General features: G+C 46.1%; 3 protein-coding genes across 3 annotated transcripts; 2 read left to right on the forward strand and 1 right to left on the reverse strand.

The window, feature by feature from the left end:
- The first annotated feature begins 3,684 nt into the window (after positions 1-3,684).
- Positions 3,685-6,239, forward strand: LOC136519420 (haloacid dehalogenase-like hydrolase domain-containing protein Sgpp). Its single transcript, XM_066512822.1, has 5 exons — positions 3,685-3,929; positions 4,588-4,696; positions 4,805-4,959; positions 5,334-5,595; positions 5,728-6,239. The coding sequence occupies exons 1-5, from the start codon at positions 3,892-3,894 to the stop codon at positions 5,920-5,922; spliced, it is 759 nt and encodes a 252-aa protein (XP_066368919.1). The 5' UTR covers positions 3,685-3,891; the 3' UTR covers positions 5,923-6,239.
- Positions 6,240-6,450: 211 nt separating this feature from the next.
- On the forward strand, positions 6,451-7,769 carry LOC136519421 (haloacid dehalogenase-like hydrolase domain-containing protein Sgpp). The gene is made up of 2 exons (XM_066512824.1): positions 6,451-6,712; positions 6,874-7,769. Exons 1-2 carry the CDS (start codon positions 6,705-6,707, stop codon positions 7,610-7,612), a joined length of 747 nt encoding a protein of 248 aa, XP_066368921.1. The 5' UTR covers positions 6,451-6,704; the 3' UTR covers positions 7,613-7,769.
- A 47-nt stretch (positions 7,770-7,816) lies between these two features.
- LOC136519419 (cell division control protein 48 homolog C-like) lies at positions 7,817-12,718 on the reverse strand. Its single transcript, XM_066512821.1, has 10 exons — positions 11,739-12,718; positions 10,482-11,095; positions 9,975-10,127; positions 9,631-9,747; positions 9,442-9,546; positions 9,009-9,074; positions 8,858-8,922; positions 8,570-8,771; positions 8,287-8,430; positions 7,817-8,175 (listed from the first exon to the last, which is right to left on the reverse strand). The coding sequence occupies exons 1-10, from the start codon at positions 12,541-12,543 to the stop codon at positions 8,128-8,130; spliced, it is 2,319 nt and encodes a 772-aa protein (XP_066368918.1). The 5' UTR covers positions 12,544-12,718; the 3' UTR covers positions 7,817-8,127.
- Between the last annotated feature and the right edge of the window lie 2,321 nt (positions 12,719-15,039).

The following is a 15,039-nucleotide window of genomic DNA, read 5'->3' on the forward strand; positions in this document are numbered from 1 at the left end:
CTGAACGGAGCCTACATTATACTTAGGACCCGTTTGGCTGGCTGCGGGTGGCTTCGGCTCCTGCGCCGAAGTCACTGTTTATCGATACGTATTTCACTGTTCATCGAAGCCCTTTTTCTCTCTCCTTTTCTCCCCACTCACAGACGTCGTCGCAGCAGCCGGAGCCAGAAATTCGAGCTCCACCGGCTCCCGCAGCCTCCTGTCGGCCGCCCAGCGGCCGACACCCTGCTACAGTGCCGGAGCCGGAGCCGGCAGGAGCCCGGCCAAACGGTTCCTTACTTCGTCATAAAATAAGTCTACCCCTATAATACATCAGTTAGAATAAATCTACAGCCACACAACAAATGTCTGCTCCACAGTCATAACATATGCTATATCCACACCCATGAATGCACCCAGAAAATATAACATTATCAAAACGGATGCATCAGATTATCTCTTAGCCATTCTCTCTCATTATTCATCCAGATCCGACGGCTCATGTTTAGTGTGTCTACCCTCCATCGCCCTCCCGCGGACCTTCCACAGAAGGAAGCGCACAAGAAGGACCGATCGAAGCCTGGAATCTCTCCCCTCCCCTCACGGTACCGATCCCTCTTCTCCCCATCACCCTCCTCTCTCTTCCAGATCGGCAACGCGATGGAGGCGGGGGAAAAGCAGTGCAGCTCCGGTGGGGTGACGCGGTGCTCGGGCCCCGTGAGCCGGAGCGTGTCCGGGGAGACGCCCACCCGAAAGACGATCCACCACCCATCGTCCCAGGCGACGTCGGCATTCCTTCTCGCCGCGGCGGCCGGGTGCAGGTAACCCTGGGCGTTCGAGTAACCCAAATTTTTTGGGTCGGGTAGTTCGGATAGTAAGAAATTCGGGTAATGGAAAACGTTACCCGAATTTAGCCTCGAAAAACCACTACCCGAAATTTTCGGGTACCCGATAATTCGGGTTCGGGTTCGGGTATTCCCGAACTACCCGATATTCAGAAAAACCAGCATTTGTACAGAATTTCAGCAGCATTCAGTTAATCAGTTTTTTCCAAGTTTCCAACATTTCATAGAGAAAAATGTATAAGCAAAGTACTAACAGTACCAGATAGCATAAGACCATAAGTTCACACTTCACAAGTACATAAATGTTAAAAATAGAGTCACAACACAATGTCACATAAATATTACAAAGAGACAGTCACGCAGTATCACTTGAAGCACTGAACCATTTCAAATTAGAAATAGAAGAGGAAACAGGAAAGACTAGAGGTAGAGGTAGGGCTCTTTGTTCTTGCTGCTCTTTTGCATATCTGGAATATGGGTAAATCAGGTAATATGGGTAAATCGGGTACCAGACGGTGTTACCCGAATTTCCCGAACTAATTTCGGGTATCTGGAATCACTATCCGAAATTACAACCGAGTAGATCGGGTTCGGGTAGTTCGGGTACGGGTTCGGGTAGCGGGTAATTTGCCTAGGGTTAGGTGCAGGGGCAGCGCGTGGCCTGCTAGCGCAGCCTGCTGCCACGGCTCCGTGGCGGCGTTGCAGGAGAGGACAGGCTGCCAGGGTGCTACGCGCCAGGCCACCGGGCTCCAACTGCCGGGCTAGGGTTGAGCGGGGCTCCGTGGCTGGGGGCGCTCCTTCCGCGTCGTCCCAGGGCTCCTGTGTCCGTAAGGCACCGCCGCCGCGCCTCGACTCGATCAATAGGCCGGCCGATCCGTCTCCTCTTTCTCCTTTGGGTGCGCTTGACGAATCACTGTCCTCTCTCCATGGGGATCGGGGGCGTTTCTTGAATTGAAATCCTAAGCCACCGCCATGTGCTGTGTGCAGGTCGGTGTCGGGTACGATGGCGGCGAGGGCGGTTGATGAGAACAGAAGGCCGGCAGCGTACTCGTGGAACCCGCATTCAGCACAGAGCTTCAGGGACTAATATCAGAACAATGGAAGGAGATGGGTTGGCAAGGGAAAGACCCATCTACAGATTTTAGGTATTACAGTTTCTCCTCTGTTTTGGCTACTACTTGTTACCTGTTTTCTCAATAGTAACCTTTAGTTAAACCTAGAGATTAGAGATGGATGATCCTTTGTTGTGTTGGAGAATCTTGCATGAAGCTCGAGAATGGTGAGCTTTCTCTTCTCACCTTTCTTGTCAGGTATAGCACCATCAGTTCAGTATACAATATGATATATGTTTGGCATACCCGGTGCAGAGAGCTCCCGCTCTGTGCGGGGTCTGGTGAAGGGTGTCAGTGCTAAGCCTTACCCTCGCCTGTGCAATGCGAGGAAACCACGACTCGAACCTGGGACCTTCCGGTCATAGACGGTAAGACTCTACCGCTTGCACCAGGCCCGCCCTTCAATGTGATATATATTTGGAAGGAAAAAAAGATATGTTCTGCAAACCATTTGCCTGACATTCTATAGTCTGAGCAGGGCCATTTCATGACCCAATGCATATATGCAGTGGACTTCAACAACATCCTAAAGGGGCCATTAATGAATTAGAGGGGCCACTGATCATGAAGCAATTTAGCCATGGATTACTGTAGTTTTTTCCTAGAGATGCTACACATATTTGATATGTGATGCAACTTTGAAATTTTAAGCAATCGTAATACTTTTGAGTTCATTTAGGGCTATGTTTGATTTATTTATGCTTGTTCTCACAATGTCTTTATGCTTTATACAGGTTTACACAGACCTGTTTCGACAAGCGCATTGAGAAAAGTTATAGATATGATCAGCTTATTCTGTGTAACACTTAACGTTCTATGATGTTATATATGGATAATCACCAAATAATTTAACTAAGCTGCAATACATTACACCTTAAGTTTGGAACTTCTCATGCCATGTTAATTGATAGTCAAGAAGGATTTGTCCTCTATGAGATTGAACTATGATTTTTTTCTTCTGTGGATTCATTTTATTCTAGGTATAAAGAAACTGGGCTCAATATGGGCGAGAACAGTTGCATTGATCGATGCGTTTCAAAATATTAGCAGCCATGTTTGTTGATACCCTTTCTCTTTGACCTTTGCGGATTCATTTTATGCTTATTCCTAGACTATGGATTATTGATGGGCATGTTTGTTGATACCGTTTCTGCAGAGATGATGATACACTTGATGTGGTCTACTTGAATCTGCAAAAGTTGATCTCATATATTTTCCTTTTATAGTCATAATTTGTGCATATATGGAAAAGTTATTTAATGTGTTCCGTAGCGTTAGCACGGACAATATACTAGTTAACTCTTAGAATCACGCTAAGTCATACTATGTTGAGCTTGACTATCTTTATAGCGAAGAATAACATCAGCTATGAGCCTATGACATAAAATAAGTGGATTATGGAAACATATTTCATAATGTATTTAGTGATACTAATTTCATGTATAAATATTGATGGCTTTTTGTATAAATTTAATCAAACTTGACCTATGACAACTCGAAATTTGATCTATTTTAGAACAGTATTTATCAACAAAACAGAACAAGAAGAAAAAGGAACGACAAGTTTCAGCTGATGATTTGCAACAGAAGGATGGACATGGGTCAGCTGATTTGCGGCAGAAGGATGGACAAGTGTCACCGTGGGGTGGGGCCCAAAGGCAGGCAACCAAGGCGAGACGAAACGAGGCGAAGCGGCCGGGCCGGGCCACACCACAAAAAACAGGGGGACACCAAGGGAGATCCAAAATTCCCTGGATCGGAGAGAAAAAAAAGGCCAGTCTGTGTATAAGCTCGCGCCACGGGAGTCGCCGGCAGATTCGCGAAACCCATCGCATCGGCCATCGGCGCGGCTGCCTCCTCCATCGATCCAGAGAGGCTTCTCTGGGCTGCTCGTCTCTCTCGCCCCCGCCCGCCGCCCGGTCCTCTTCCCCAGCCCCTGTCCGCTTCGATCGCCCATGGCGGCTCCCGCCCCCAATGGCAATCCCACTGTCAGGTCGGGCTCCCTCCCCTTCCTTTTAATTTCCTTTGCTGTTGCTTTTTTTTTTTTCTTCTTCTTTTCCCAACAACAACGGCATCGCTAGCTAGATTCTTCTCGCCATCAATCCGCGTGTTTTGTTTCGTCATGCGGCGAGAGTAAGGGTGTGTTTGGATCATGTGACTAAACTTTAGTCCCGGTCACTTTGGATGTTTATATGCCAATTAGAATGAACTAAATCTGAGCTAATTATAAAACTAATTGTATAAGTTGTGGCTAAATTAAGCCTAATTAATGCTCTTGTTTGTTGTTATTACTCTGACACTCTGTAAAGGACACAACGGCGATGTGTGTTGGGTATCAAAAGCTCATTCATTTTCTTTTCTTTGTCAACGATGAACACAACGCCATCCAATTAACGTTAGTTCGCTACAGTTTCAGATTTACCAACCACTCGTTCAAAGTCTGTGCGTGGTTGGTCAATATAAATTACTGCCGTTCGTGTGAACATCATTACATGCTGTTTCTGCTCTTCTTCTGAAACCGTCGTGTTGCGTGACTAGTGACTACCATCGAGCGATGCAAGTTAGCAACTTGCAGCGTCAGATTTATCACACACACACTTGTTCCAAGTTCCTGATCAGTTGATGATTCAAATGCTGGGCATGGTCTGCAGCTCCCTCGCGACAACTGTTCCCGTCCAGGCGGTTCTGTTCGACATCGACGGGACGCTGTGCGACTCGGATCCCCTCCACCATCTCGCTTTCCAAGAGCTGCTTCTCGAGGTACGGTGGAATGGATGGATTTCCTACACACTTATGTTTCTTACTTTCTTTAACCAACAAAGCTGTGATGTGATTTGATTTGATTCACCAAATAGCTGGCATACGCAGATCGGGTACAACAACGGTGTGCCGATAGATGACGAGTTCTTCATCAAGAATATCGCTGGGAGGAGTGACGTCGAAGCTGCCCAGAACCTGTTCCCGGATTGGCCCCTTGAGAAGGGGCTCAAATTCCTGGATGACAAGGAAGCTAAATACAGAAGGTACATACTTGTGCTTTCCTCAGTATCATCAAGATAACTGAATGTCCTCGCAGAAAAAGATAACTAAATGATTCAGAGAATCAGAGTGTTATCCATTATTACAGCAGCAACTCGTTCGTGTACCATATATGTAGCACATAAAAACATCGAATTGAGCCATGTCATGTGAAAAACATCCATTTGCTACTCACAGAGCGATGTCAGCATTTGGTACTACACTAGGTTGTTGAGGGTTTTGTCATTTCTTACAGCACCCGTTTGCTACTGAATGTGATCCTTTAATAATCATTGCATTACATCAGAGAACTGATAGGTTCATTAGTCATTACAATAACACGATAGAGTGAATGTTTCTAGTTGTTCCCTTGTTTCAGTTTGGCAAAAGAGCGCTTGGTACCTGTAAAGGGCCTCGGGAAAGTGGTCCAATGGGTCAAAGACCACGGGTACAAGCGCGCAGCAGTAACCAATGCCCCAAGGATCAACGCGGAGCTCATGATCTCCCTTCTGGGCCTCTCAGACTTCTTCCAGGCTGTTATCATTGGAGGTGAATGTGAGCAGCCAAAGCCTGCGCCGTACCCTTACCTCAAGGCTCTCAAGGAGCTTGAGGTGTCTGCAGAGCACACCTTCATCTTTGAGGTAAACCAAACACAGCTTTATGACTGGAATTTTGTGGTCTGATATAATATCCAGGTGGGGGATTCTCTCCCCCTCCGTCGACCATAAAAAAAAATAGTAGTAGTCACTGAGGAGAGATTTTGGTTGGTGTAGGATTCTCCTTCTGGTATACGGGCAGGCGTCGCAGCAGGAATGCCTGTCGTTGGTTTAGCGACAAGGAACCCAGAGAACTCCTTGCTGGAAGCAGGAGCCGCGTTGCTCATCAAGGATTACGAAGATCCTAAGCTCTGGGCAGCGCTTGAAGAGATCGACAGAGAGGAAGCTAAGCTGAAGAAGGGCAGCGCATGATATGATATGATGATGAACAATTCATTAACTAGATTTATCGCCAATCAAATTTGGCTAGAACACATTTCTGTTCCTAGTTATGTTGCAGCTGTGACTGCGAGTAACCACAGAGAGAGCTCATCAGGGTATTTTTGAGACTCTAGTTTGGTATATTATTTCTTTCTTCTTGATGAAACTGAGACCAAATAAGAACTCGGGAATCTTCTGCCAGCGGTTACGATTGTTTGGTGGATGCGAGTATGGGACTCGCTCTGTGACAATGACAAAGCTGTTGCGCCTTGTTGCGTACCATCTCTGTATATTGACTTGTTGCTTCAGCGGTCTTTAATCTGAAAGAAAGATGAGATGGAAACTCCCTCCCAACGGGAAAATGTGTTGAAACGCACCATGCTGATTGTTTGTCAAATTCATCATTGTTTTCATTTTGAACTCTAGCTGTGGCTACGGAAACCGTGTTGAAAGTGGTTTCTGCCTTTATGTGGCTATGTAGCATTTTGATATGGGCTCGTAAACTTGAGTTAGAGAGTCCAAAAAATAACAAAAAATTTGAACGCCGTTTGGAAAGGCAGCCACTGGTCAAAAGGAAGAAAAATGTGTGGAACATGAGATGAGGACTAGCAGCCACCAACCGCGCCAATTGAACGACCGAATCCTCACCAACCAACCTTCCCTCTCCAGTCTTCAGTCTTCTCCTTATAAAATGTCCAGGCAGCGTCAGCACTTCCAGCAGTGACCGCAAAGATCAAAAGAAGCCCCAGTTTGGCATCCAGCAGCAACCGGCCATGGAAAGGTAACCCTGCACACAACCATCATCTAGAGTATTTTCTGCATGATTTCATTCAGTTCTATTTCCCCCAGAGACAGACTGCCAAGATTTCATTTCAATCCAACCAAGTTCTCTGCAACCATGGCCATCCCAGTTGATCTCTCTGTCTCTGTGTGTGGTTGCAGTGGGATCGGCAGAGTGGCTCCCCTGGAGGCCGTCCTCTTTGACATCGACGGCACCATGGCCATCTCCGACCCGTTCCACCACAGGGCCATCTCGGAGATGCTCCTCAAGGTGGGCTACAACAACGGCGTCCCCATCACGCAGGAGTTCGGCATGGCGCACATGGCCGGCCGGAGCAACGAGCAGATTGGCCGCTTCCTGTTCCCGGACTGGGACCAGGCGCGGCTTGACGCCTTCTTCGCCGAGAAAGAGGCGCTCTTCGCCAGGTACGCCGGCGAGGGGCTCCGGGAGATCGCCGGCCTCACGCCGCTCTGCCGCTGGGCCGCCGACCGCGGGCTCAAGCGCGCCGCCGTCACCAACGCGCCCAGGGCCAACGCCGAGCTCATGATCTCCATCCTCGGACTCTCCGACTTCTTCCAGCTCGTCGTCACCGCCGAGGAGTGCGAGCGATTCAAGCCCTTCCCGGACCCGTACCTCAGGGCGCTCGACCTGCTCGGCGTCTCGCCGGAGCACGCCATCGTGTTTGAGGACTCCACCACTGGCGTGCAGGCAGGCGTTGCGGCAGGGATGCCCGTGGTTGCCATCGCCGAGGAGAGCCGGGAGAGCAAGCTTCTCGCCGTCGGCGCCACGCTCGTTATCAGGGACTACGAAGATCCCAAGCTCTGGGCGGCATTGGAAAAACTGGACACCGCCAAGCCTGAAGCTGCTGCTGAGGCCAATGGAACTCATACACAACTGTAGCTGAGGGACAAGTGCACTAGTAGCGAAAAACAATTTCTTGCCATATTTCACTTTCATTCACGCATGATTGAATTCAATTAGAACTCATTCGTGGATGATGTATCTTGATGAGGTCATACAAAATTGATAAGTGAAAACAAAACTGATTGCGAGAAAATACAGAATTCTATATCTATAAGCAAGAGCTCACACGAGATTAAGCACTTCAGAAATGATAAGCTGGTGACGGTGCACCCTGTTCGCTTATGCTGAGATTTGGCTTATACTGAAATGTTGTGAGAGAAAACACTGTTCCATGGCTAAAAGGTACAGACAATACATTTTCCACAAAACTGATTGCGAGAAAAAGAAATGTAGGAGGATTCTATATCTACTCTCCCGCAAGAGCTCACACGAGATTATGCACTTCAGAAATGGGTACGCTGGTGACGGTGCACGCCTTGCAAACATGGTATAGACAGTACATTTTTCACAAGGTCCTCATATACACACCAAGATGGAGACATGGTGATAGATCAGTTTGACGAGTATCTCTTTGACAACGCCTCGTAATGTTTGATTTGCTGCAGCAAAAGAGAACAAGGTCGAAGGGAGAAATAGGTGAGACAGAAGCACAATGGCGAGCTGAAAAATTAGCACTGACATCAGGAAGTCATTCTAGCATTTGCCTATACCTGTTCAGATACTGATGGCTTAACCTTCGATACAGCGCGTTCAAAGTGTGAGATCTCAATCAAACAAGACGAACTCATTGAGGATGTCCCATTCTCAAGGAATTCCAATCTCTCTTCCAATGCTACCATGGCTGCTTCATTGACCTGATGAAAGAAGCACATTAGTTTGATACAGATATCTTTTCGACTAAGCTAGATTGAATTCATTGTGCAAACTGAAGCACTAGTGCTCCATTTGGGCAACATAAAGAACAACTGATCAATGGAATATCACAAATATTACCAGTGATGCTAGGTCAGCACCAGTGAGATTGTTGCATTCAGCACGACGTGCAAGTGCATCCAAATCAACATCAGCCGAGACAGGCTTGCTACGAGCTTGTGCTTTTAATATTGAAACCCGCTCGTCGGCACCAGGTAAAGGTACATAATGTTTCTTTCCAAATCTACCAGGCCGTAAAACAGCATCATCTATCACATCAATCCTACACCAGAAAGGGGCTGCAGGTATCAATAATATATTCAGGGATAAAGATGTAAAATGGTAGACCAGTCCGCTGCTGACAATTACCTGTTTGTAGCTCCTATCACATAGACACCTTGTCTTTGATCAGCACCATCAAGTTCGATAAGTAACTGCGAACAGAAGAATATGAATAACACAGAACAGAAAAGCAATGCAAAGGAATGAAGAAGTGCACAAACTAGTACAATACTCAAACCTGATTTAAGAGACGTTCAACAACCCATCCTCCCTCTTTCCCTCTCTTTGTTGTCAAAGCATCAACCTGCCACATCATATGGAATAAGAACTTGAACACCATACCAAGAGATACAGCTCTCCAAACCATGTTGCTTTGTTACTAAGTACAATAAATGCATCAAACATCCCAAACTTGTTTGAAGCAAAAGCAATCGATACAGGTTTTCCTCAACATAATGTATTACAGGGCAGAGAAGGGCAGGCCTGGTGCAGTGGTGAGAGCTGTCTCACTGAGTCACCAGGTCGTGGGTTCGAAGCAGCCTCTCCGTAGATTTTGCGAGGGAAAGGCTTGTCTCGGTTTATCCCTTCCCTAGACCCCACTCATGTGGGAGCCTCCGGCACTGGGTCTGCCCTTTAATGTATTACAGGGCAGGCTGCATGCGATTTCTTACCTCATCGAAAAATAGGATGCATGGGGAGTTAGTCCGTGCACGAGTGAATATTTTCCTAACTTCCGATTCACTCTCCCCAACATACTTGTTCAATAGCTCAGGCCCCTAATGAACCAGATAAAGAAAAAGCTTAGAACTACTTTGTATGGCATTGAAAAGCTGATGTGAAAATATGAAAGCATCAACTACCTTGATGTGAATAAAATTAGCCCCTGCCTCATGTGCCACTGCTTTTGCTATTAGTGTTTTTCCGCAACCAGGAGGTCCAAACAACAGGAAGCCAGCTTGCATATTCACTCCAAACACCTTGAAAGACACGAAACAAAGAGGGCATGAAAACAATACTCAAATGTAAATACAAAAGGTTAACAGTTATTGAAAAATAATAAACAGTATGGCTGTGAATGACCTTATTGAGAAATAATCAAGTTCTCTCAACTCCTACGGTATCACAAAGTTGATGACTAGACATGATACAGAAATAAGAATTGTAAAATAAACTTCTGAGGCAGTAAATTCAATTCAGCATTCACCTCATAGTCTTCAGGGTGCTTGATACGACGAATAATACAGCGGTCAAACTCTTTTCTTAATGAATCAAGACCTCCAACATCATCCCATGTGACATCAGGGACAGAAGAAAACCCTTCTCTTCTCAAAGATGGCTGAACCATTTTTGTTGCTTCCTTCAGATAGTGAAGAGAAGATTATTAAAAATAATAGTCCATGGATCTGATAAAAATATAACAACAGAATAGAACTAGAGGGAAAGGCATGGCCATGATATACAGAGGTGGCATGAAAAGAAAATCAATCGATCATGTTGCAAATTGTAGCAGCTTAGATGACATTAAATCTAAATTAAAAGTGAAAAATACAAAGGTTACTGGGGAAAGAGATGTCCTAAAAATTAACAAAATAAGAAGATAAAAGGTTTTTGGGAAAAATGGATCAAGGCATAATCCAAATCTAGCTTACACAGGATGAAATTAACAGAGTTATTGGACATGTTCTGTTCATAGAAAAGGTGCAAAGCTTACCTCAAAATCATCCATAGTAATATGTAGGCCCTCCACCTCACTTTCATCCCAGGGTTGTCTCCACCAGTCATGCTTGCTATTCCCATCATGCTCACGGCGATATTGAACTCTTCTTTCATCAATTATTCTCTTCATTGCTAGATTCCCTGCTTTATCCACTAATGCCTTCAAGTCAGCACCAACAAAACCTGGTGTCGCCCTAGCTATCTTGAACAAGTCAAATTCGCCTTCAAGTCGAAGATGCTGAGTAAGCATCTTCAGTATTTGTTTTCGTGCATTCTCATCTGGAACACCAAGAGATATCTCTCGGTCAAACCTTCCTGGCCTTCGCAGAGCTTGATCCACAGCATCAGGCCTATTTGTGGCTCCAATGACAATAACATAACCAGGTTTCTTTTCAGATGACTCAGCATCCGAATTGCCACTGCCCGATCCAATATTCTGGTGGAATTGATCCATGCACGTCATTAATTGAGTAACTATACGCCGTTCCATCTCTCGTTGCAGATTCTCCCTCTTGGATGCAATTGCATCTATCTCATCAATAAATACAATCGAGGGAGCAGTCCGATAGGCCTTCTGAAACAAGCCCCTGATGTTTTCTTCAGAAGCTCCTGCAAGAACATAGGCATAATGAGGTCAGCTTCTGCATGAATTCTGACAGAGAATTTGAATTTATCCTTGTGCACGAGTGAATGTTTATCCACAAAAAGAGAGTATGTATCCTCACATTTGTTGGCTAAGTCGTAAGGGTGGCAGCAAAGCTGGATCAATACCAGATCTTCGAAATATATCCTCACATCTGAATTTTTCAGCACCTATTTAGCATGATTCTGATTTCATGATGGCTAACCAGGTTTAACATATGGTAGTGCCTTGTTAGTAACAACATACTATTGTCTTATTGAGCACTACACTGATATTAGGAAAAACTTGTCCAGATATTGAGTATTGACAATGCCTAAACAGAGCTCATCCTATCTCATCAATTCCTAGATTGTGCAATATTAGGAACACCAATCTCCCACAGCGACAGCTACATTTAGTATGCTAAATACACATCTTGCAAGGTAAACAGCACCATTAATTTTACAGCCTGCACTGATGACATCTAATCAAGCAAAAGGGCACAGGCAGCACACATATTCATAATCAAACATGACTAGCAGCTTAAACTCATTTGTCCAAATACTCAACACGAGCAAAGCATCAAGCTTTCTCCCTCATTATTTTGATGCAAGGAATCAGAAAACATACCAGACACCCCAGATACGACTTCCGGTGCGGAGATCTTATAGAACGGCACACCAGTCTCGTTGGCAATGGCATGGGCAAGGGTGGTCTTTCCGCAACCAGGCGGTCCGTGCAGCAGCAGCCCGGCGATAGGCCTGACGCCAAGTCGGTGTGGCAGCTCAGGATGGCACAGAGGCACGACCACCTCCATCATGAGCTCCTCGATCACCGCCTCCATCCCGCCGAGGTCGGCGAACCTCGGCCCCTTGTCCCCTCTGCCGAACCCTTCAGCAGCAGCCAGGGCGGCCTCCGGCTTGGCGTCGCCGCCGCCACCGCCGTCGGCCGTGATGAGGCGGCGCGGCTTCTCTGCGGTGACCTCGATCTCCAGCTGCTGGTTCCGCTTGGCCGTCTGCGCGGCGTAGTTGGAGCGGATAATGGAGTTGGTGAGGTCGAAGGTGCGGGCTGGTGGCGACGGGTGGGCGGCGGCGTCGGAGACGGAGGTGGAGGAGGAGGTGGTGGCGTGGGCGTCGTGGCGGCGGCGGGAGGCGGAGGAGCCGTCGGAGGAGGAGGAGGAGTCAGAGGAGGAAGGGGAGGCGGGGGAGGGGATGGGGATGGAAGCGAGAGCGCGGCGGACGCAGGCGACGAAGGGGCCGTGCTTATGGCGGCCGAGCTTCGGGTGGTGGATGCGGAGGGTGTTGGCGACGTCCTCGGCGGAGGCGCCGCGGCGGGCTAGGCCGCCGTTGACTATGCGGCGGTGGAGTTCCCACTCTAAGGACGACAGCTGGGAGCGGCCGGCGCTGTTGCCGGCGTGGCGCGGGCGCTTCGCCATGGGTGCCGTGACGCGGGGTCGCGACTGCCGCGTGCGACGAAGAGGAGAGAGGCGAGAGGCGGAGGGGACGGCGGCGGCCTGGCCAAACCCTAATCGCGCAGCCCCGCGGCCGCAGCGTGCAATCCAACGGCGGCGGAGCTGGCGGGCTGATGCTTCCTTCTCTTTTTGCTTCCGTTCCCAGCGTAGGGCCTCTTTGGAACCTAGCAATCCAAAAAAGTAGGAATAGAAAAAAAATACAGGAATAATGTACCATGAAAAAATGAAAAACTATGGGATTTCAAAACACAGGAACAGAAAATTTAGACTGTTTGAAACACAGGAATTGATGACATAGCAATTTATGGTGAGCAGAATGCTTTTCTCCTCCCTGGCCTCGGACTTCCGCAAAACCACGACTCGGAGTGGACGCTTTTTTTCCCGTGTTTTGTGAAGCACGCGATTCCTTTCCTTTGAAACGGCTGGCTGCTCTCCTCCGTTCCAAACGGTGTATGATGTTAGCAAAACAAAGGAATGCAAATTCCTTTAAAAATCCTCCAATCCAAACAGGCTCGTAGTATAAGTTCTCGCTGGATTTGTGTTACAATGCCCATAGAAAGCCCAAATCTTTTTTTTATATAGAAGAAAGCCCACATCTTTTATTAATGACTCAAACCGCGTCGCGGTAACAAAAAAGTATTTCGCCACATCATCACGATGTCATCTAACAAATCTGAACCGATGGATGACAATCTAACAGCATGAGTGATGCTACAAGCAGCCGGTGCCTTCTGGACTTCTCACGATACAAAAAATATATATATGTAGAGTTACCGATAGGGTATAGGTAAATAAAAAATTACATACTCCATGACCGGCACTTCAGCTTGTTAAAAAAAATGTTAAGGGAAAGCCCAACTAATACTGGGCTTTTAGTTGGCCTACAATTGTCATTTCATTAAATTAAATTAAAATATGGTCTAACTACGAAACCTAGAAACAATGTGTGGGCAGATTCCAAGCGCGACAACGCCGTGCACTGTCCTAGTGAATCTCTGAAAGGCCCAACCAACCTTTATGCCCACCACTTCCCCTAAAAAAATCTGTTACCAAGAATTCAAGAAATTCCAATAAAAAAATCTGTTAGCAAGAAAGTTTTTTTTACTGTAAAAAAGAAAAAAAAATTTAGGGTCGGAACAACGAGTAAGGGAGAGTGAGCTCTTCACAATCACTAGAAACCTGTCGAAAGGTTAAAAAAAAACAATGCCGATTCTGTTTCTAGATAGAAAATTTTACAGTGATTTTCCTTTTTTTACTAGAGACCAGAACCACCTCCAGGGTAGTTCCTCCCGATTCCGATTCTTACTCTGCTACCTCCTCTCTACTCTAGAAATATTTCTAGTGATCCTCTTGAACAAAACCAATTAGGGCCTGTTTAGAACGGAGGAATACAAAACATAGGAATAGGAAAAAACGCAGAAACAAGAAAACACAGGAATTGAATGAATGAGTAAAACAGAGGATTGGAAAAACATAGGAATTTCATAGGAGTTGTGTTTGGAACACAGGAATTTAAATATCTCAGGAATTTGAGGGAGCTAGAAATAAATCTAAGTGCTTAGACTAATGTACAATATTCTTTCTTATAATTAGAGATTAGTAGAGATCAGACTAAGTAGGTTCAACAGATGGAGTGGACCCACATGCCAGTTGTGGTTTCCTTTGCTCTCATCCACTCGTTTCTTGTCTTTTTTTAATGCCTCGTTTCTTATCCTCCGGTCTCAGAGATGAGAATAAGATGGCAGCAAGCCAACAACAAATCCTTCTGCTTCTCTATGATTGCTGCTCCTTTCTTGCAAACAAGGTACTGCTAATGAGGCTCCTCAAGTGATATTAACAAGGTCGTAAGTCCATCCTTCACGCGGGAAATTTTCCAACGAATCGAGGTAGATGTTTTATTTCCTCTACTTTGCATAGGAAAGGAAGCCTTTTCAGAGAAAAGGGATGACGGATTCCTCCATTCCAAACACAGGGTGACGTAAGCAAAATGAAGGAATCTCATTCCTTTGAAATTCCTATGGAAAAACTCCAATCCAAACAGGCCCTTAAAATCGATTGTTCTTCACTCATAAATAAATTTACCATTTAATCTATTTTTATGATTTTCTCCATGTAAAGCAATGATTTTTGTCACCCTTCAAGATCAGAATCCTGCCAGCTGCTAGCCAAACAATCGAGAGAGCGATATTTTGTAATTCACCTAAAGAAATGCTTCTAAGAAGAAACTGAAAGCATCTACATCTCTACCAAATAATGCGGCCGAGTTTGAGGCTTTCCCATGCTTATTCCGTTGTTGCACTTGCACCGGAGGGTCAGTACGTCCATCATCGTCAAGACATCGAGGAAGACCTAGTTTTGAGATTGTATATATCCACATTTGATCCGTGCATGGACTATGAGCTAACCAAATAAGTGAACTCAACAAGATGATCATCGGCATGAAGAAAGAGCTCGATCACT

This window comes from Miscanthus floridulus, chromosome 18 (genome assembly GCF_019320115.1).
Source record: "Miscanthus floridulus cultivar M001 chromosome 18, ASM1932011v1, whole genome shotgun sequence".
In the NCBI taxonomy this organism is placed as follows: domain Eukaryota; kingdom Viridiplantae; phylum Streptophyta; class Magnoliopsida; order Poales; family Poaceae; genus Miscanthus; species Miscanthus floridulus.

What these genes read in the sequence shown, in the direction of transcription:
- LOC136519419 (XM_066512821.1), bottom strand. Translation starts at nt 12,543, where the DNA reads ATGGCGAAGCGCCCGCGCCACGCCGGCAACAGCGCCGGCCGCTCCCAG. An exon ending in AGTCGTATCTGGGGTGTCTG is followed by an intron (nt 11,096 to 11,738) that starts GTATGTTTTCTG and finishes ATGTTCTTGCAG; the next exon opens with GAGCTTCTGAAGAAAACATC. An exon ending in TTGAACGTCTCTTAAATCAG is followed by an intron (nt 8,923 to 9,008) that starts GTTTGAGTATTG and finishes TTCTGTTCGCAG; the next exon opens with TTACTTATCGAACTTGATGG.
- LOC136519420 (XM_066512822.1), top strand. Translation starts at nt 3,892, where the DNA reads ATGGCGGCTCCCGCCCCCAATGGCAATCCCACTGTCAG. An exon ending in AAGGAAGCTAAATACAGAAG is followed by an intron (nt 4,960 to 5,333) that starts GTACATACTTGT and finishes CCCTTGTTTCAG; the next exon opens with TTTGGCAAAAGAGCGCTTGG. An exon ending in AGCACACCTTCATCTTTGAG is followed by an intron (nt 5,596 to 5,727) that starts GTAAACCAAACA and finishes TGGTTGGTGTAG; the next exon opens with GATTCTCCTTCTGGTATACG.